Source organism: Passer montanus, unplaced genomic scaffold (assembly GCF_014805655.1).
Source record: "Passer montanus isolate IOZ18808 unplaced genomic scaffold, ASM1480565v1 scaffold38, whole genome shotgun sequence".
Classification (NCBI taxonomy): Eukaryota; Metazoa; Chordata; class Aves; order Passeriformes; family Passeridae; genus Passer; species Passer montanus.
Genome location: NW_024368596.1, coordinates 4612897 through 4632279, shown reverse-complemented (window position 1 = coordinate 4632279; position 19383 = coordinate 4612897). Strand labels below are relative to the sequence as shown.

The 19383-nt window shown below is 42.2% G+C and overlaps 3 protein-coding genes across 7 annotated transcripts in view; 1 reads left to right on the top strand and 2 right to left on the bottom strand.

Moving 5' to 3' along the window:
• Nucleotides 1-1242: 1242 nt before the first annotated feature.
• PSMD10 (proteasome 26S subunit, non-ATPase 10) lies at nt 1243-5069 on the bottom strand. 2 transcript variants are annotated; one of them, XR_005628455.1, is made up of 6 exons: nt 4916-5069; nt 4740-4838; nt 3750-3896; nt 3476-3642; nt 2612-2744; nt 2330-2470 (listed from the first exon to the last, which is right to left on the bottom strand). XR_005628455.1 is itself a non-coding variant. In XM_039717585.1 (5 exons), exons 1-5 carry the CDS (start codon nt 5027-5029, stop codon nt 2317-2319), a joined length of 681 nt encoding a protein of 226 aa, XP_039573519.1. In that variant the 5' UTR covers nt 5030-5069; the 3' UTR covers nt 1243-2316. The 2 variants fall into 2 exon arrangements, 1 of the variants encoding a protein (XP_039573519.1); XM_039717585.1 differs by lacking the exon at nt 2612-2744 and having other exon boundaries at nt 1243-2470.
• Nucleotides 5070-5159: 90 nt separating this feature from the next.
• ATG4A (autophagy related 4A cysteine peptidase) lies at nt 5160-16221 on the top strand. Of its 2 annotated transcripts, XM_039717581.1 has the most exons (13): nt 5162-5298; nt 6558-6668; nt 7605-7676; nt 8009-8107; nt 9326-9427; nt 9954-10026; nt 10912-10991; nt 11977-12164; nt 12267-12345; nt 13262-13407; nt 13970-14026; nt 14877-14988; nt 15314-16221. In XM_039717581.1, the coding sequence occupies exons 1-13, from the start codon at nt 5289-5291 to the stop codon at nt 15376-15378; spliced, it is 1194 nt and encodes a 397-aa protein (XP_039573515.1). In that variant the 5' UTR covers nt 5162-5288; the 3' UTR covers nt 15379-16221. The 2 variants fall into 2 exon arrangements, with proteins under 2 accessions (XP_039573516.1, XP_039573515.1); XM_039717582.1 differs by lacking the exons at nt 11977-12164; nt 12267-12345 and having other exon boundaries at nt 5160-5298.
• Nucleotides 15281-19383, bottom strand: part of COL4A6 (collagen type IV alpha 6 chain) — a 111864-nt gene continuing 107761 nt past the window's right edge. For all 3 annotated transcript variants that reach the window (XM_039717566.1, XM_039717570.1, XM_039717571.1), the window contains one exon: nt 15281-19326. In XM_039717566.1, the coding sequence (XP_039573500.1) occupies nt 19066-19326 (261 nt within the window). In that variant the 3' untranslated portion in view covers nt 15281-19065. The remainder of the gene's footprint in view (nt 19327-19383) is intronic.

Below are 19383 nucleotides of genomic sequence, written 5' to 3'. Positions count from 1 at the left end.
CACCTTTCCAGCTTCCACATCTCTGCAGCAGCACCAGTGTGATTGAAGAGGGGACTCTGTTCATGGTCATATTTCTTTTAATCTTTCCTTCATCTCACTTCCCACATTTATCTGCTGGTATCTCTTACCTAACTTGCTACAGTAAAGATAGGAGCTTATGCTGGTTAAGTTGTCACTAACTTCTACAGATAGTAAAGTCTTCCTGGAACAGCACAGGTTTTATATTTGTTCAAAAAGTAGAAATTGCTCAAGTTATGTTTAAGTTTTTATATAAAAGAAAGGAACAATCCACCACATTCTTGACTAATGACTCCTCTCATACTTCTAACCACCAGTGAGGAATAGATGGTAGTAAAAAGGCAAAATAAAAAGCAAAACAGGCTGCTGGGAGTAGAGATGAGGAAAATAACATGTATTTGGAATTCTTTACCATAGTGTGGTGGTTTATGTGAGCCTTCTGGCAGATGTTTGTTAGTTTGTTGTTTATCTATAGTTTATTAAGAAGGATGGGGCACCATTCTTAGCTTCCCACCAATGCTCTTGGCAAAACACAAGTCCAGTTAGGTACTGATCCGTGGTGTGTAGCTCTAAAACCCTGCAGAGCTATGCAGGATGCATAACTGTTTTTCAGAATTAGCTTTAGATGTTCCAACAGTCCGTGCTGCATGGCCCATTTATCTTCCCATAGGGAGTAGGGATCACTAATATGGGAACCAGAAACTAAGCCAGCATTCAAGCCACCAGCTCCTAAGGAAGTAGATTTACAAAGCTACAGAGCAGGGCTTTTTGCTATACAAAGATCAAGAATGAACACAGAACTCTTAGCTTCAGCTGCTCTCCAATCAAATCTTCAGCCATGCCTGTGAAAACATAAGAAACATTTTCTCAGTCAGGTTCCTCCTTCAATCAAGGTCTGCATGGCCAGAGTTTACTGTACAGGCAAGTTATCCCTCCTGTTCTTAATGAGTCCCCTCAGTGAAATTTAATCTGCATTTTGTGTTCTAAGATAAATTTAAAGTCCTTGGTGAAGGTATTTGTTTGGTTGTAAGTTTCTGTCTTGCTAATCAAAATAAATTGCATTACCTTAATCCCTACAAGTCAAACTGTAGAAGCTGCCAGCTTGCATTTCATCCTTTCCTCGAGGCTGAAGAGCAAACATGTTGCATTTCCATGCTGTGTTAGGGATGGCAGAGTTTCACCTTGTTGTTCACACCCCAAACATACAAGCTATATAGAAAATACTGGTTTTCTTAAATGTCAGTTTAATAAAGTTTTATAATACCAAAGACTGTTGTTTAGGAAAGTTCTTTATTTCACAGAATTTCATTCTTTGTTCAAGTGGAAATCTATCCACTGGTGTCAAAAATTATCTTAACAACATCAGGACCGGAGGTCATGTTTCAGGCTCTACCTTGTCAGCTCAGCCTTGTAATAACTTAATATCAGGATTTGCTATGAGTAAATAAAGGTTAAATCAGGCTTCTGTTATAAAATAAGATGGTAAACTGCAAGTGTCAGTGCTGCATATGGGAGTCAAACGGAAAGAAGAAGAAACCTTCAAAAGGAACAAGAAGAAAAAATATTAACGTAGAAGTACATCCCAGAGGAGTATCCAGAGCCATCCATTATAAAGCAGTGTATTTGCAGATGTATACCTGAAACTGTGCCTGCATTCTGCAAGCAGTCCAGTGCACTTCATCAAATACATGTATTTAAAGACTCAGAGAAAAACAGCTGATAACAACCAGTAACAACAGAAAAGCTCCAAGCACTCCGATTTCACTTAATACACCAAGAGTAGCAAAAATGGATACAATTACCTAAGTAACAAACAAACTGCATTCTACAAAGAGAAATACAGTGTAGCTTAGAGTCATCTGGGGAAAGACTATCAGTACCCACAAAACACAGACAAAACCCCACACACAAATCACAAAAGCTAAGAGAAAAAACAAGGAATCTAGAAGTAAACAAAAATTGGCTTTAAATGGTTAAAACATTTTTGGTCCTGTTTCTTGAAATAAATAAATCTAAACCGGGATCTGAAGTAGAAGGAATACCACATTTATACCCATCACAACGTAAACTGAAAGAAAACTGCAAGATATTGAAAAATACTTTAAAATCAGTGAACGATTTAATTAACAGGAAGTACAAAGAGTTGTTTTGGCACTGCACTTGAAGAACAGCTTCAATAAAAACATTCCATTACCATGCTGACACCGTACGTGACATCCCAGATGAACTATCAAAATGTGAAGTTTGCAATCCTAAGCAGAAGTGCAACAGGAGAGAGGCTCAAGTGGGAAGCCCCCTTTAGCCTTCCACCATTCTTTTAAGGATGGCTCCCAGGCCACCCTTTGCCACTTTCAGAGGGGTCAGCTCTTCTTTATTCTCAATGTGGATACTTGCACCGTGAGACACCAGCAGCTTTGCCTCCTCCACTCTCTCTTCATCGCAGGCTAAATGACTGCAGTGAGAACAAGAAACCCAGAGCCACTGTTAAACTGTCCAAGCTTTTAAAGAACAATAATTACACCGTGTCAAAATGACAGTGTGAATGTTGGGGGGAGATACATCTGAGAACAACAAATCCACAAGCACCAACTACCTAGACAGATTCCAAAGCTTGCTGTCCAGTCCCTCTGCTGTCATTAATCAACTCAAGAACATTCCTCCTGCTGCTCTCCTTGCAATGTTAAGACAGTTCTTTGGGTTAGGATTTGGCTCTGCAGTCAGCAAAGCTAAAGAGAACATAATCCATGGTGAGTATGGAAAATGGCAATCTCTATTAAATTGAAGGTGAGAAATAAATTGTCTGATGCTAAAAAATAATGAATTGCTGCAAATGCAGCAAATGCTTTTTTCCATTTGGCATAGTGTCCCAGGAAGAACTGTGTGCATTCCAGGGCCATACTGGGGTTTATGTACAGCTAAAGCTTACTGCTTGATCTTATTCACAGCAAAATCTGGATTCCACTGTGATTTTGACACCAAGTTCAGAATAGCTGTAACCCTTACAGATTCAAATTGATTTCTAAGGTAACAACAAACACTGCGCTGATGGTACTTCAATTGCAACTTATTTTCTTTAGAGAGGTGAAGAAAAGCTTCTGAAATGAGTTCTTGCTTGGCAGGACAGAGTAGACCAGCCTGCAAGATGAGTTTCCTCTGACTCTGATGTCATTAGCTCACTTTCTACCCTGTAGCAGAAACCAATGTATTCCAGATTAACACAGAATGTGTTCTACACTCTTTAAGTGGATGCACAAGTTAAAGTATGCATGTACAAATCACTATGGCAAAATACTAAGTATGACTTTCTGAAATAGTTTTTAATTACACAGGGATATGAAGCAAGAGATTATTTTGAAGCAACAAAAAATTAAAGAAAGAAAAAGACTTCAAAATAATGGAGCTTCTTTTCACAGAGATTACGCTACATTAAGCAAAATAAAAATAAAAAATTACTTACAGAGGAGTGTTCCCCTCAGAGTCCCGGATATCCAAAGTTGCATTGTGCTGCACAAGGATCTGTACCATTTTTAGGTTTCCTTTGGCTGCTGCTCTATGTAACGGGGTGGATTCAAAATGATCTGTTGCATCTGGATCTGCTCCATTCTCCAAAAGCATGATTGCAATCTGAGCATGTTGAAAGAGAAAGGAGCAGGGGAGGAGGATGTGGGCTTAATATACCTAAATCCTGCTTCCAAGAACACCACCAGCTCCAGTAGCTTAGGTAAACATACCTCCTGTTTATTTTTGGAGGCTGCATAATGCAGGGGCGTGCAGCCATTCTGATTGACAGCATTTACATGAGCACCCTTAGCAATGAGGGCTTTCACAATTTCATCACGGCCTGCTGAAGCAGCAATGTGCAGGGGAGTCCAACCAGCCTACAGAGGCAAGAAGAAATCCACATTATTCAAACCATGAGTTTCAGGCAGAAAAACACAATAATGTATAACCCAGACAGACCTGAACTACTCACACTGCTCATATTCTTACCAGTGTAAAGCTAAAATATTACTGATTTTCACTAGATGCAAGGCTCATGTCTTCTTACATGCCTGCAGTCAGTACCTGGAAAAGGCTGCCAGTTAAATGAGAGAGATGACTTCTGCTATGCATGATATCTCTGCAGAACACTTTGTGCCAGCAGAATTCACACTAGTGCCTTTTTAAGAACAAACAGCAGTAGTAGAAAAGAGTGTTAACAACTTTTTCTATATCCTACTCTTTAAACTGATGAGACATTTCCTTCTTTGTGGACGCTCTGTAATGGATACAAATATTTCAACTCTTCCTCTAGAACAGGAGCAGGCCACCTCCTTTCCAACTGTGAGATCACTGAACCTGCCCTGCTTTACTAATGCCTTCCCCAGTGTGAGAGACCTTCAGGCTGCCTCACGATTTGGCACAACATTATCTGAGAGATCACACGGAGATAAAGGCAAAACCCCAAGAACCACGCAGCTTCCTAAGTGCAGCTCTCCTAAAATCCCGGGACAACAAGCAGCTCTCAACTCTCCTCCTCACGCCTATTTCCAAAAGTGAAATCCTTCACGCTGCCTTCCCAGCGCACACAGAGCCCGGAGCTGCCCAGGGCCCGATCCCGCACACGGCCCACGGGAGGAGAGGGATGAGGGCGGGAAGGGAGCGGGACAAGCGGCTCCGGGAGCTGCCCCGGGGCCCTCAGAGCTCCCTCAGCCGCGCCGGGCCAGGCCCGCGGCACTCACATCGTCCTTATCGTTCACAGGCACGCCGAGCCCGAGCAGGAGATCCGCCACGTCCGTGTGTCCCGCCGAGCAGGCCCAGTGCAGCGCGGTGCGGTGATCCTGCGGGAGGCAAGCGGTGAGCGGGGCAGCGACGGGCAGCGGCGGGCCGGAGCCGCCCGGGGCCGCAGCCGGCTGACCTGGTCGGCCCGCGTGGCCTGGGCCCTGTCGCGGAGCAGCAGCGCCCGCAGCTCCTCCAGGCGCCCCGCGAACGCCAGGTTACACACGGCCACGTCCGACACCGCGCCCTCCATGCTGCCCCGCGCCGCCCCGCCCACGGGGCGGGCACAAGCGCGCTACCCGCCAATCGGGAGGGCGCCGGCGCGCAGCCCAGCCAATCGCGCCCTCTCGCCGCTCGGGTCGCGGGGGCTGCTGGGGTTTGTAGTCCCGCTGGCGCGGGGGCGGTGCGCTCCCGGCCGGCGGCGGGACTGCAGCTCCCAGGGCGCCCCGCGGCGCGGCCGTGTTGTGCCTCCGTGTCGGGGCGAGGGGGAGGAGGATGGTGACAGCGGGAGGATGGAGGCCGGTGAGGGGCGCGGGGCGCGGGCACGGCTGGCGGCGCGGCGCTGAGGGGCCAGGCCGGGGCTCCAGGGGGCTCCCGGCGGCGGGAGACGGGGCTGGGGCTCGGGCGGGGGCCCGGGCGTGAGGGGGCTCGGCCGGGGCGGCCGCAGCCGGGTCCGGCACCCCGCTCCGGGAGGCGCCGCAGCTCGGCGGGGAGCGCCGGGAAGGGGAAGGAGACCCCGGCAAGGGAAAGGAGTCCTGGCGGTGCCCTCTTCTCCAGCGCTCCGTGCGGCAGCGGGGCCAGGGAGGCGCCGCGAAAGGGGTGCGGGTGCCTCCGCTTGGATTTCGGGAGTCCAGAGTGTCCTAAGTCTTTGGAGTAAAAACCAGATAATTTGCTCTGGAAGTGCAGCGAGCACGGCTGTTCTGGCGGAGGTGCGGTGCAGGAGCTGCTCTGCCGGGCTGGCAGCCCCGAGGAGCCGGGCCGGTGTTCCCCGCTGCCCGCGGGGACGCTGGGTGTCGCGGCTCGCCCTGCTCTGCTGGCCCGGGGCTCCAGCCGCAGCGTGGTGCAGCTCCCTGCTGACTGCCGGAATGTATACTTTTTTAATGGAATCTTTACTTGATTCCATTCTATGATTTTACATTATTTTTTACACTTGAAGGGTTGTTGCACTCTTCCAAAAAGCAGCATTTTAATGATCTAGAAAATAGTTGGACTGTCTTCTTTTGGTAGTATTAATTATCATTTGTTATTTTTCACTAAATAGATGTGGTCTTGAATAATAACATTATTACATCTATTTTTTTTTCCTGAAGTGTTTCAAATCTCCAGTTGGGAAAGTAAAGCCCAGTCTTGCTAACACTTTTCACATGCTTTCCATTAAGCATGAGACTGTAATCACTCTGATATGTATTTTTTTTCTACGTTTCAGATCAAGCTGTGGTGCCTATTTTTTTTTTCCTTTCCTCATTATCTTGAATGAAATCTCATCCTCACTGCAGTCATCCTGAATTTCTGTCACTGGCTTCAGTGAGACTGCTTAGAAAGGTGTTATTCCTGGTGTTCTCTCAGTGCTCACTGAGGCTCTAAATAAAAACCAAGGCATTGATTATTGCAGTGTCAGAACAGCTTTTAAGAGAGCAAATTAAAAGCAGCTGGCAGAACTGCTCAGAAGCCCCAAAGGCTGTAAAGACTTACTGCAAACCAGTTCAGTTTGAGAGCTTCAAGTTGTGCATAAAAGAATAAGGGGATAAAATGGAGTTTGAATTTTGTGTATTCCTGTTCAGTTTTATCTAGGTATGAAAACCAGATCACTATTTTGTCAGACTACTTAGAAGAATTTCCAGAAACTGATGAGCCAGTGTGGATTTTAGGAAGGCAGCATCACCTAAATACAGGTATCTTTAGAATTAAATTATCTGTAACATCTGTAGAATATTCATAGCTTCACATGCAGCAACAGCTCCTGATTTCCTTATGTTCCCTGAATGTCTCATGAGGAAAGTTTCTTCTTCATCAGTGAGAGACCAGGTGTAAGCAGTGGAATTCCTCCTGTACAGAAACAAAATGTACTTCCACAGAAATGTGCTTCCACTATAATTCATGCAATATGATCACATTCATAGCAGAGGCTGTCAGATGTGAGCCTCAACACTTCACAACATCAGGGCCTCAGAAATAAATATTTATATAACTTTTGGGAAATGTTCAGCTTTACTGATATCATTTTCCTATGAGGGATGCTGTCCACAGCCTGTTACTTGCAGCTAAAATGATATTTCAGATTACAGCAATAAGTCTATGGCACATACTGCATTTTAGTGAAAATAAGTACATGGCCTAAAAGTTAGAGCAATGAATTCTTTGGAGAATTCTGTAAGTGCATGTGTTTAAACAAACAAGAAAAACAAGAGGTTTAATTCAATTTAACATCATTAACATTTTCTTAAAATGACATTCTGTTGGGTTTGGAGGTAATGTATAATTCCGTGTTGATTTGCACGTAGAACCTCTTAACCTGCTTTACCAGCTCTTTCCTGAGGATGTAGTTCTCCAGAGTTGTTTCATTCAGGCTGGGCATAGTCATTCCAAGCACCTTGTAAAACTTCATTGGCTAATAATTATTTCATCCTTAATAAGTTAACTTTAATTAGCAGTCAGCAAAAGCTCTCTGTGTTTAAACTGCTAAAAAAATGTTTTAAGTATTAAGGGTCTTGTACATAAAAGCTATAGGAGCCTTCCATGCACTCTATATATTGACTGTACAGGGATAATTTTAATTTTTCAGTTTTAAGTCTGTTTTAATAATTTATTTCCTCTTAAAATTATTCCAGACAAATCTAAGTTATTGTTGGATATAAGTGCTCGTCTCTGGTTTACGTATAGAAGAAAGTTTTCACCTATTGGTGAGTATGCAGCATTCTAGCAGCCTGGTTATGGATTAGCAGGATTAGTGTTGATGTTGGGGACTGAAAAGTTATTTTTACAGTTCTAGAACGTTTTGATCATAATTTAGCTGTCTGTGCAAACAAAAGATTAAAGCTGTTAAAAGCAGTGTTTGCTTGTACCTGTATATAGTGAAGTGTCTTCATGTTTGTGGGGCAAGCAGTGAAGTGACACCAGCCCTGTGGGGAGAAGGAGCTGGCTCAGTGCCTGGAGCTGTGGGACAGCTCTTGGAGTTTGGCTGTGGGCTCTCTCTGAGTGGAGCCCGTGCTGATGGGAGCTCCTCTGTCCCCAGGAGGCACCGGCCCCTCGTCTGACGCGGGCTGGGGATGCATGCTGAGGTGTGGGCAGATGATGCTGGCCCAGGCACTCATCTGCAGACATTTAGGAAGAGGTGAGTACTGTTGCTGAGACAACTTTTGTGTTATTTGGAGGCTGTTTTGTTTTTGTTGTCATTTTCCATAAAAGCATAGAACCTAAATTTATTAATGAAACTTTCCGTGATACCCTGATAAAGTTATTAGTGAACTATTCTTGTCTGATGGGGCAAAATCATGTCAGCCTTCAGCAGAGAAAGAAAAACAGAGGAAGGACAAATAGAGAATCCCACGGTTGTTATTTTATAAATCTTTTTGAGGAATACCCAAGTTGAAGCCAAGGGAAAACTTGCTACCATGGGTCTGAGTTCTTCCCCTGTTTTCATTACATAGCCACCAAAATGCTAGCCCAGGGTGATGGTGTCAGTAATGACAGAGTAATAGACACCACACAAAGTACTTCACAAACCACTCACCCATCATCAGCCTGAGTCCAAACCCACAGCAGACTCCACTGGTGCCTGCTTAACTCTGTGCTAACACCCCATGTCCCACGGGTGACTGTCATGGATCTGCTCTGTGTGTCACTCTTCTGTCACACACCTTGCTGTGCCTGGGTCTGTGATCCTTATGCTCTTTTGTCATGGTTTCTATGGCAGCATGATTTGTGGATTTACCACTTTAATAACTGAATACACAAAATGGTATTGCAAAGATTTAACTGAAAGAGTAGGCAAACAAACATATTACCTGAGGAAAACCAGACCTTGAACTTGCAGTATGGATCTAAATAGCATCAGCCCTGTGTATCTGTTTCTCTGTTAGTAACTGTGAGGTAACTACCTTATGTTAGAAGCAGAAGCTCATGTGGCAAAGCCATGGTTTGGATTTTGCTGTGGGAGAGGGCCAGCACTGTGTTTGGATTTTGCATTATGAGTCTTATTATCCTACAAATGCTTGCAAATTTAATAAAGTCCAAACAGAACAGATAGTTTTAAATAGTCTTGGAAGCTCACATAGAGCAATAGCTATCAATTCCCAGCAGTGATCACTCAGGATATACTTGCAGTTGGCAATGTTATTTTAGTTTCCCAATTTTCACACAATAGCATGTGAGATAAAGGACAGCTTGATAATAAATAACAAGGTGTGACTTCTAGGATCTCTAAATAAAATGCAAATATTAGAGATGAATCATCTCTTAAGATCTCATTGTATGGCTTTCGGCCATTTAGAAATCTGATCAGTACAATGAAAACATTATTTTTTACTCTGTATAACTTTTTTCCTGAAAGACTGGCAATGGGAAAAACACAAAAAACAACCAGAAGAATATCACAGAATATTACGGTGTTTTCTGGATAGAAAAGATTGCTGTTATTCCATCCATCAAATGGGTAAGAACACACATCTACTTCCTTTTGTCTGCTGAAATTCCTATGGTGTTGAAAGTTTCTCATTTGAAGTAAGTTAATGAAGCATTTTTAAGAGTTGATTGCGAAGACAGTGTATATTTTAATATATAAATAAAAATGTATGCAGGTGGGTACAAAGTATAATAATTCAGAAATATTATTCACTAAGACCTAAATAAATCTGTATTCTAGAATCTAGCTCTTGAAAGTGTGCAGGTTTGGGGTAGCAGAGTTGATAGTGTTAAAATAGACAGTCATAAAGGTTACTGCTGTAATTTGTAAGTAAGGACATATTTGTCGTTGTCATTACAGTTTAGGAACTTCTTCTGAGGGAACTAGCAGTCATTAAGTTTTGAAAAGAGTATAGATTGAGAAAACAATTGTTGCTAAACACAGCTTGCATTTGCTCTAGAGTGTTTGTCGAGATATTAGCAGGCCACGCTGTGTGACACAGGCTGTGACCAGCCTCTCTGTGCTCTTTTCCTGTGTGTTTCCCTTTCCAAAACAGCGCAGATGGGTGTTGGAGAGGGGAAGTCCATTGGAGAGTGGTTTGGACCAAATACAGTTGCTCAAGTACTGAAGTAAGTCATGGCAGGGGCTCCCTCGGGACGTGCTCCGGGGCTGCTGAGGCAGTGCTGCCCGAGGCTGCTGCAGGAAGCGTGGGAGCTCCTCCTGCTCTGGAAGCCTCTCTGGAGCTGGCTTTGCTGAGGGACAGGGGAACGTCCCAGATTTCATGTGGAGGCTGGACTGCAGCTCCTGGGTGCCATTTGCTGCAGCCCTGGCACAGACACGTTCTGGAGAGAGAAAGGAGCTAAAGGATGTTCTGGCCTCCAGCTCCTTTCCCTTACAAATTCTACATGACTCACATACCAGTTTTTCAGACTTATTTGAGACAACCAACACTGCCTGTGCAGCCTAAGATCTCCCTTCCCCAGAGTTCTGGATGTCACTTTGTGTGACATCCAGAAACCTGTGTGTTATTATGTCACCCTCCTAACTTTTGGGTGCCAGAATCTGCTCTGGCTTTTAACAACCTGAAATAGTTCCACTGAGTTTGTGGAACTTCTTAAGCACAGAGTAATGTGGAAAAACTGGCATAGGAATTTTTTTCTTCTCTACATGATGTTAGGCACCATTCCCAAAGCGGAATCCATTAATTGCAATAAAAAGTAATAAGCCTAATTATGTGGTTGAGCTGTTACTATCCCTGCATTTGGCAAAAGGACAAAACAGTTTTCACATGGTAAAGTGTGTGTGCTTTTCCTGGAACCACTCGTTATTATTTTTCTCTAAATATGTTAAACACTCAAAGTTATCTTTTCATTACATGGAGACTTAAAAAAAGCCAACATTTTTTTTTCCAAATAAGTGACTTTTTAACTCAAGAACCATTTAACTGTCCTAGTCAAAAGCTCTCCTTATGGTCCCAGTAAGCTTTTATTAATTATTGCCTCTGTGTTTTCCAGGAAGCTTGCTTTATTTGATGAATGGAACTCGTTAGCAGTTTATGTATCTATGGACAATACAGTGGTCATCGAAGACATCAGTAAGTGAAACGGGTTTTTGCAGGACTGCTGTAGTGTCTCAGCAGATACCAAAGAGTAGCTCAAGCTCATGGCAAATGTAGTTGTTTGGACAAGCTGCTTCTGGGAATATTAGGGTAGTGGTTGGATTTGATGATGTTAAAGGTCTTTTCTGGCATAAATGATTTGGTGATTCTGAGTATTTCCTTGGTGACAGTTTTTGATTTGAATTCACTCTCCTGAATGTATCTAAGTATGAGCAAAGTCTTGGCACCATCCCTATTTGTTCCCAGGGTAATGAAAGGAATAAAGGAAATGGATACTCAGGTTTGAGGTTTCCAAAAGTAAAGTTAGCATGGAACAGTGAGGCATTTTTGGTGACCAACTCACATACCATGTGGATGAGAAGGTGGAGTTTGGTCTGTGCTACCTTAAATCCTACTCCAGCAAATGGAATGAAGCTGCAATATGTAAAAATACAGAAAATTGCTTGTAATATAGAGTTTGCCAGAAATTTGCTTTTGTCAGGCAAAAGGGAAATGAAGGGCAGATCCCTCAGAAACGTGTGGCCCATTTTCAACTTAAAACTGTAAGAAGGGTGGGTTTACAAGTGGTATTTAGCACAGCTTGGTTCTACTTTAGTCTCTACTTCTGCTTATTTTGTCTACATCACTGGAAGGGAAGAGTTCCCTGAAGAGTTTCTAATGCTCCCTCCCTGCTATATCATCTCCCAGGCAAAGCTTGACAACTTTAATACTGCGAGTAGTAAATGTAACTTCAGTCTTAAACATTCATCCCCTCATTTTTCTCATGTCTCACTAATGTGCCAGCACATACTCTGACTGCCAGAATTATTTCTACTAAATAGTCAGGATTTCCACACCCTGCTCCTTTTGTCTTAAAACAGGAGCTTTAAAAAGCTGTCTGGAAAAGTAATTTAATTCATGACTGAAAGATCTGCTGTGCGTTCCTGTGTGCATTCACTGCTGTCTCTTCTCATTCCCCCAGAGAAGATGTGCTGGTCCCCTGCGCAGAGCAGCAGCGTTGCCCACAGCAGTGCACATTTGCACAGAAGTGCTCTTGGCCAAAACAAGAACACAGCAGGACTGTGCCCAGGCTGGAAGCCCCTCTTGCTCATTATCCCTCTCCGGCTAGGGATTAATCACATCAACCCAGTGTATATTGATGCGTTTAAAGTAAGGCATTCCTCAGTGACTTGTTTGTGTGTGTGAAAAAGTTCAGGTATCTGGTATATCAATAAACAAATCAATTTAATTTTTCTCTCTTTGGACTCCTAGGAATGCTTTAAGATGCCACAGTCTTTGGGAGCATTAGGAGGGAAACCCAATAATGCCTATTATTTTATAGGATTTTTAGGTAAGGAAGAAAGAAACTTACTCCAAATATCCCTATGACTGAAAGAGAAAGGATTTTCTTTGGGAAGGGGCAGTAAGCATTTTAAGCATAAGAATGGAGAAGAAGAAACAGACACTTCAGGAACAGTATCAGACCATCCTTATAGGAACAGAAAAGAAGCAGCAAGGCTTGATATAAAAATATGGAATGATATAAGCAAGAACAAGACACTAAGAAAAGTTCATAGCATTCAACAGGTGTCACATGTCACTGCTGCTTAAATACTGTATTTTTTCTAATCATTAATACTTTCTAGTGAAGAGTGTCTTGTTTTATTCTTTTGTTTCCGGGCTTTCTTAAATTATTGTCTCATATTTTTCAATTTTTTCTCAAAGCAGTATGTCTTTCACCTTCTTCCATGTCTTTATTAATTAATGCAATAGTTGATCCTAGATTCAGCCTTTGATATTTTACCCTGGTTTGATTCGTAACTTCTTGGATATTTTGTTCTTTCTTTTGTAAAACCTGAGCTGTTTTAGTCAGACTTATTTGCTCAATTTCTGGGTGAATGCCTAATGGGATTACAGATTGGATTTGTGGTCATCCTGTATCTTTGATTTGAGGAATGTTAGGGATTACTGCAGTTGAGATTTTAAAAAATGTACTGGACTTCATGTAGATAAAGGAAAGTATGTGACAAAGGTAGAAAAAAAATCACAAAAAAAATCTACCCTAAAAGGTAACAGTGGAAAATTACACTAAATGCCCTGTGGGATACTGTTGTGCCTGCCTTTCTAGTTCTCTTAAAGACTCCCTAGCTAGAGAGTTGAGATACAGACTGTGCTGATAATCCCATTTATGTTTTACAAGTCTGCATGGAATAAGTGTTTATTACTGCTTCTTGCTTGTTATCACCATATGGATTTTACCCCTCCAGGCAATGAGCTGATCTACTTGGACCCTCACACCACTCAGAGTTTTGTAGATTCAGAAGAAAATGGCACAGTTGATGACCAGAGCTTCCACTGCCAGCAAGCCCCACACAGAATGAAGATCATGAATTTGGACCCTTCAGTAGCTTTAGTAGGTGTTAGAAAATAATAAATGTGTGTACTTTGTTCAAAGCAATACCTCTGTGTGTTGGTAAGAGCAGCAACGTTTCCTTGATCAGAGTCAATATCACAGGGCAGTCTTCTGCAATCTAAAATCCAACACATGGTAGTTTACATATTAACTGCATAGGATACATTAATTTCAGCTCAAGCAGGAGACCAACTGTTTGTATCCTGGGAGCCAATTAAGTTTTTTTTCTGGGCAACATAAACTTTTTCCAAGAAGTAGTTTGAAAGTCAGGTTTCCTTATTTTCTTTCATCACTATTATCTGTGTGTTAGTTGCTCTTGAGAAGATACTTACCTGAGCTTGTTTTATTTAATCTACAAATCTTCAGGTGAAATTACTTGTAGAAGTAATCCAGTATAGCTCACAAAAATACTGTGGTAGTTGAAGAAATTCAGTCTGATCTCGTGCCAGTGTCCTTTGGTTGGGTTATGGGTGATTGTCACTTGAGATCTAACCCATACATAGATACCACAGCATCTTTGCTCATATTGTATTTAATATTACTGTGTGTATTCTTTCCTTAGGGCTTCTTTTGCAAAGAAGAATGTGATTTTGATAACTGGTGTAGTCTTGTACAAAAGGTAATACTACGATCTTTCTTTGCTCTGTATGAAGTAATGGATGCTGTTCTTTTCTTGGTTAATGGAAATTCCCAGCCTGCAAGTGAAATGATCCCCAGTGACGGTGGCACTAATGATCAGGGAATCAGGGAGAGCTGACACTGCTGATGGAGCTTTTCAGCATTTTGCAACCCTGGTTCCTGGCACTGGGAGAACAAGTGCATACACCCCCTTCCTGAGTGTGTCTTCTGTTAGCAGTACTGTGTTAGTGTCTCATACCTAAGTCATTTACTGAGAAACAGCAAGCAGCTGGAATATTAAGCAACAGGAATGTGAATATGAAGTACCACCAACCAAAAGCATTTATTTAAAAAATGGCTACAGAAAGCAGTTTGCAAATAACTGAAGCAGAGGCTATGATGGAGCTCACTGATAGCAGTGAAATTTTGCTTCAATAATAACTTGTTTCTCCTGATCAAAACCTGTCTTCCAAATTCTGTTGGATTTTTTTGAATATAGATCTGGGTTTTGTTCCCATTGATCAACAGAAAACTTAAACACATGGAAGTCCAAGCAAGTAATTTACTTTGAAAAGGCAGAAGTATGTTCTTGTATGTGTTTGCTCCATGTAAACAAAATTATAGATGTATAAAAGCTCATTATAATGCACTGATAACTTGTAGGAGTTTAAGAGATCCATCTTGCAGGTGTGTTTTCAAGTAGGACAATACTAGAGATCTGTGAAGCTGTGATTCATGATGGCAGGTACCTGACCTAACAGGAATTTACAGCTTTTGTTCATTGACAGATATACAGTATTAAAAATGTTTTCAGTTAAGCAGGCAGTTTTGTGTTTGTATTCTGTCCTCAGGAGATTCTAAAGCAGCAGAGCCTACGGATGTTTGAGCTGGTCCAGAAGCACCCACCCCACTGGCCTCCTTTCATACCTCCAAGCAAGCCAGAAGTGACAACCACAGGAGCAGGTGTGGTACCACTGGAAGTGCTGCTGGGCACAGAGTGGGGCTCCTCAGCCACCAGCAGAACACCACAGGTGGAATAACTGGGCTTTCCTGAGGATCAAGCAATCACTGCATCATTAAATGCCTTACTCTTACAGAGTATCAGTTATCCAAACAGGCCATGTCCAATTTACAAGTGTTAGCACAATATATTTTTAAATCTTTGAAAATATTTCAAAGGCAGCATGTCAAAAGGATTGGGGGGGGGGGGGGGGGGGTGGTTGAGGGTTTTTTAGTAAACAAAATCAGACATGTCTTTACATTCTAAATAGTTTAATTTATTTTTCAGAACTCATTGAATCTACTGACAAGCTATTTGAATTGGAAGAAGAATTTGAAATCCTGAGTGTATGAAGGAAACTGTGGTGACCCTTCTGAGTATTGAACATATTGCTAGTATTATTGCATTGACATAAATTACACAGCCATGTTAGCCCAAAAGTGCCTGAAATCATGGATAACAGAGCACAAACACCTGGTATCATCCAAAACTCCTACAGGGACAGTTCCTTCTGTCAAAGAGCTTCCCCAGATGGAAAGGCACTGAAAGATTTTATTATAAGACCCTGAAAGGGAACTTCTTTTTAATGTGTGTCTTTCTTGAAGACAAATGGACCTCTGAGATTAAGGTAAAAATGAGTCTGTCAGTGGGCTGTATGTTTGGAGAGAGGAATAACACAAAATGGGTATTTCTTGCTCTCATATAATGCAATAGTTTCATTCTTAAAGCAAGAGTCTTCAGCTAAGGAGGATGTCTACTTCTGTTCCTTCCTGTGGGCTGCATCATAGAAAAAATGCATTGTCTTGTTTAAAAGATCAACTGGATCAGGAGAAAATTGTTTCCTTGTTAAATATTTTAACATGTATTTGAGCAACCACACTTTATGACAAAAATGTTTCTGTGAAAGGAACTATGTCTAACGTATCCATTTTGCAATAGCCTTCCTGTTTCTGGGAGACCTCAAGAGGAACAGGAGCCTCAAATAGTTGATACAGATCACAACCACTGTTATAGTTATGATATATTTCACCTTGACCTTAAAGTTCAATCATTAAAACTTAGGCTGACTTTTCTTTCGGAGCTAAAGTGAGTCAAAGGTGGTTTAACTGTACCTTATTTATTTTAAAAAAGATTTACACGAGTATCTCTGTTACTGCACTTTATCTGTGCATCTAATAAATTTCTTAAGCTTTTCATAGGTTGTATGCTGCTATATTTTGTTACTTTGTTTGTGTCAACTAAATATAACCCAGATTATTTTAAAACTTAATATATAGGCATATGCAAATTACTTAATTGTTGGGTTTTGACTTGTTGCCTTTTGAAATCGGTTTTGGTAAAAGTGCCTTAATTCTCCAGTTTTATCAGCAGAGGGGATGCAGTTTTGTTTCTTTTTAGAAAGAGTATCTCTGTAGCAGCTATAAGAAAACCAGCTCAGAATAAAGGCAAAGATCTTTTAATTAATTCTACAGTTCCTTTTTGCTACCACAGTCCCCATTCTGATCACTTTGTCACGATAGTGCAATGGATGTGAGTCACACACTTTCATCTTCAGAAATAAATGACCATGTAGAGAAATCCTGAATGCTGTCTCCTCTCACTTGCACTTCTGAATGAGGGCCAGTGTGATTTCCAAGAAAATAGTCATGACCTGGGCACAGTTCATTCATGTTTATTAGCCATGGTTTGGAAACTATACATGGGAAAAATATCATTTTCTTCCCCTCTCCATGAATTAGCTGCACAGGTTTAGGGGTTTTTATAAACTAAGTATTTCTTTTTCATTAATACATGAAGTTACTGTGCTTATGACATCAGTTGCAGCCCTCTCCTCCCCACAGACAAAAAGTTAAAATGAGCCCTTGCTCTGAAATGCTCAGTCTTGAGCAGTACCTGCTACAAAAATAATCGAAATACCCTCAGTGGAGTACCCATTGCTCATTCCCCAAGCCACCCTCAGCGTCTTCAGAGAGAAGCCTGAGCCTTGCTGAGCTCTTGAAGGATTCTGGGCGGGGGTAAACAGCTGGAAAAGGGGCTGATGGCAGAACAGCTGGTGACTGGAACTCCTGCTCCCTGCACCTGACAGGGACTGGCTGCTGGAACTGCATGGAACCTTGCACAGAGCAGTGGAGCTGGTTACTTCAAGAGAAGCTGCTCTCTAAAGGCAGTACTGCTTAAAATGCATAAAGCTCTGATCCTGGGGAATAAATTAATTGTGTTTGCATGTGTCATGTTCAAAAATAAAGCCAAGTCCCTGCAGATAAAAGACCTGGCCAACCAGACTCTTTGTAGCACCATGGGAACCCAGTGGCTAAAAATTTCATTGTACTAAGTTATCTGTGATTTTTTCAGAAGTCTTGAGCTTTGCTCTGTGCACACAAATGTTTTAAAGTTTCATGTGCATAAGCCAGGATGTAAATCCAACATGCTGTCTCTGTGCCAGGACAGCTAGGAACTAGACTGGATATCTGCAGGAAAGGACTGCTGCTGAGGAGTGTTAAAATGCCTTCAAGAAACTTGCAAAATACATCCAAAGCAGTTACTGATCTTTCACAATTAGGAATAAGAGAGATGAAAGACTACATTGTTCCCCATCTCTAGTGTGGTTTAACTCCAAGACTTGGAGAGCTCTGGCCTCCATCTGTGAAGATAACAATGTGTTATGCAAGTAATACTTTCATATTTACTGATTAGTATCTGCTTAAAATAATGTCTCAGTCGTCCATTAATAATAATTTTCTGAATAATTTTGTCCTAAAGCTTTTTAAGGCAAGGTGACAGTGTATTTGCAAGGCACTGCTTTGAAATGTCCTGGAATGGCACTAGACAAGGATTTCACACGCTTCACTCCAGAGAGGTTAATGGGAATAACTCTAGTCCTACTGAATGAATTCATTATAGGTATAACCATACCTTTGTCATGGGTTTCCCCTAAAATATACAAGGAAAATCCAATTAGTGGCACTTCTCTTTAATTACGCCCTGAAGGAAAGTTAATAGTGCATACAGTAGAGATACAAACTTTTTAAACTTAAAGCAATGGAGCCCAGAGGAAGCAGTATACAACACATGGTGACTGCAGGAGTAAAAAATGTACATCCCATGGGTGCCTACTCCGGGATCTGCATAAGCTTGCATGCCAGCTAGTAAAGGCTCTACTTTTCAAACACACACAGCTTGAATAATAAGCTTGAAAATAAGTGTGCCAAAGCTGCCTCAGAAAGGAAATTTATGTTCAGAGTAATAAAATGTTGGCTAATGAAGTACGGCTGCATATCAGTGGCTGCAAGGAGATAAGCACAGGCCTTGAAGGCAACAGACCTGGAATATATTTCAGTAGAAAGCAACGAAAAATGGTAGAGGTGTTTTGGATTTATCTTCACATGAAAAATTGCATTAAGGTCAGCTGTGGATAGCAGGCTGGATTAGAGCTGGTTACCTGCCACTGGAGGAAAGAATGTTCCATCTGTGTAATAAGCAAAGCAAATCATTCATTTTTCAATTTTTCTAAGAAAATCCATTATCAACCATTAGTGCATAGTGTGTCCAAGTCACCCAGCATATCCTGATAAATTTTATCTAGTTCTGTGTTTCACAAGAGAATGATTCTCCACTCCCTCACACTAGACCAAATACTGTTTGCAAAGGCACTAATTAAGCATAGCTTTGGCAAAGTCTCTCTGGGTGACAACTGGATGTGCCTCAGACAGAGGAGTGGTACGAGGTGTCAGCTGCTCTTCAGTCTGAGTAAGGAACTCACTGAGACTTTCTGAGGTAGCCACAAAGGAGGGGGGAAAATAAAAATCAAAGTAAAAATATAGCACCATGTTTCATTTAAAAAATTGTTTCAGAACACTGGTCTTGTCTTTCCCTCCTCTGCGCACAAATTCCTGGACTTGAAACTTGATTTTTGTAGAGTTCTGGCTGTCTTGATTCACCCATCAAACACACACAAAAGAGGTTTGTGAATTTACCCTTCTCCAGTCAGTGATGCCTACTGTGGGGTAACAAAGGCCGTTCCCATAACTGCACTTCTGTTACTACAAGTTCTTCATGCACACCTGGCAGCGGCTGACGCGAGTCCGAAGCTGCCCCTCTTTCAGAGTCTCTGAGGGAGGAGCACTGACAAACTGCTGCTCCTGCTCCACCGTGGTCAGCCAGAAGCTGTACTTGTTGGCAAAGTAATGGCAGGTTCCCCGAGCACCATTGCACTCGATGAACGGCGTGGCTCGGAAATCCTCCAGGCAGGAGCCCGGTGACACGAGGGACTGGCCTCCGCCTTCCGCCCCCGCCGCCGTGTGCTGAAATGAAGATGGCAAGGGGAGTGAGCTCAAAGGAACAGAAGGAGGTGAACAGGC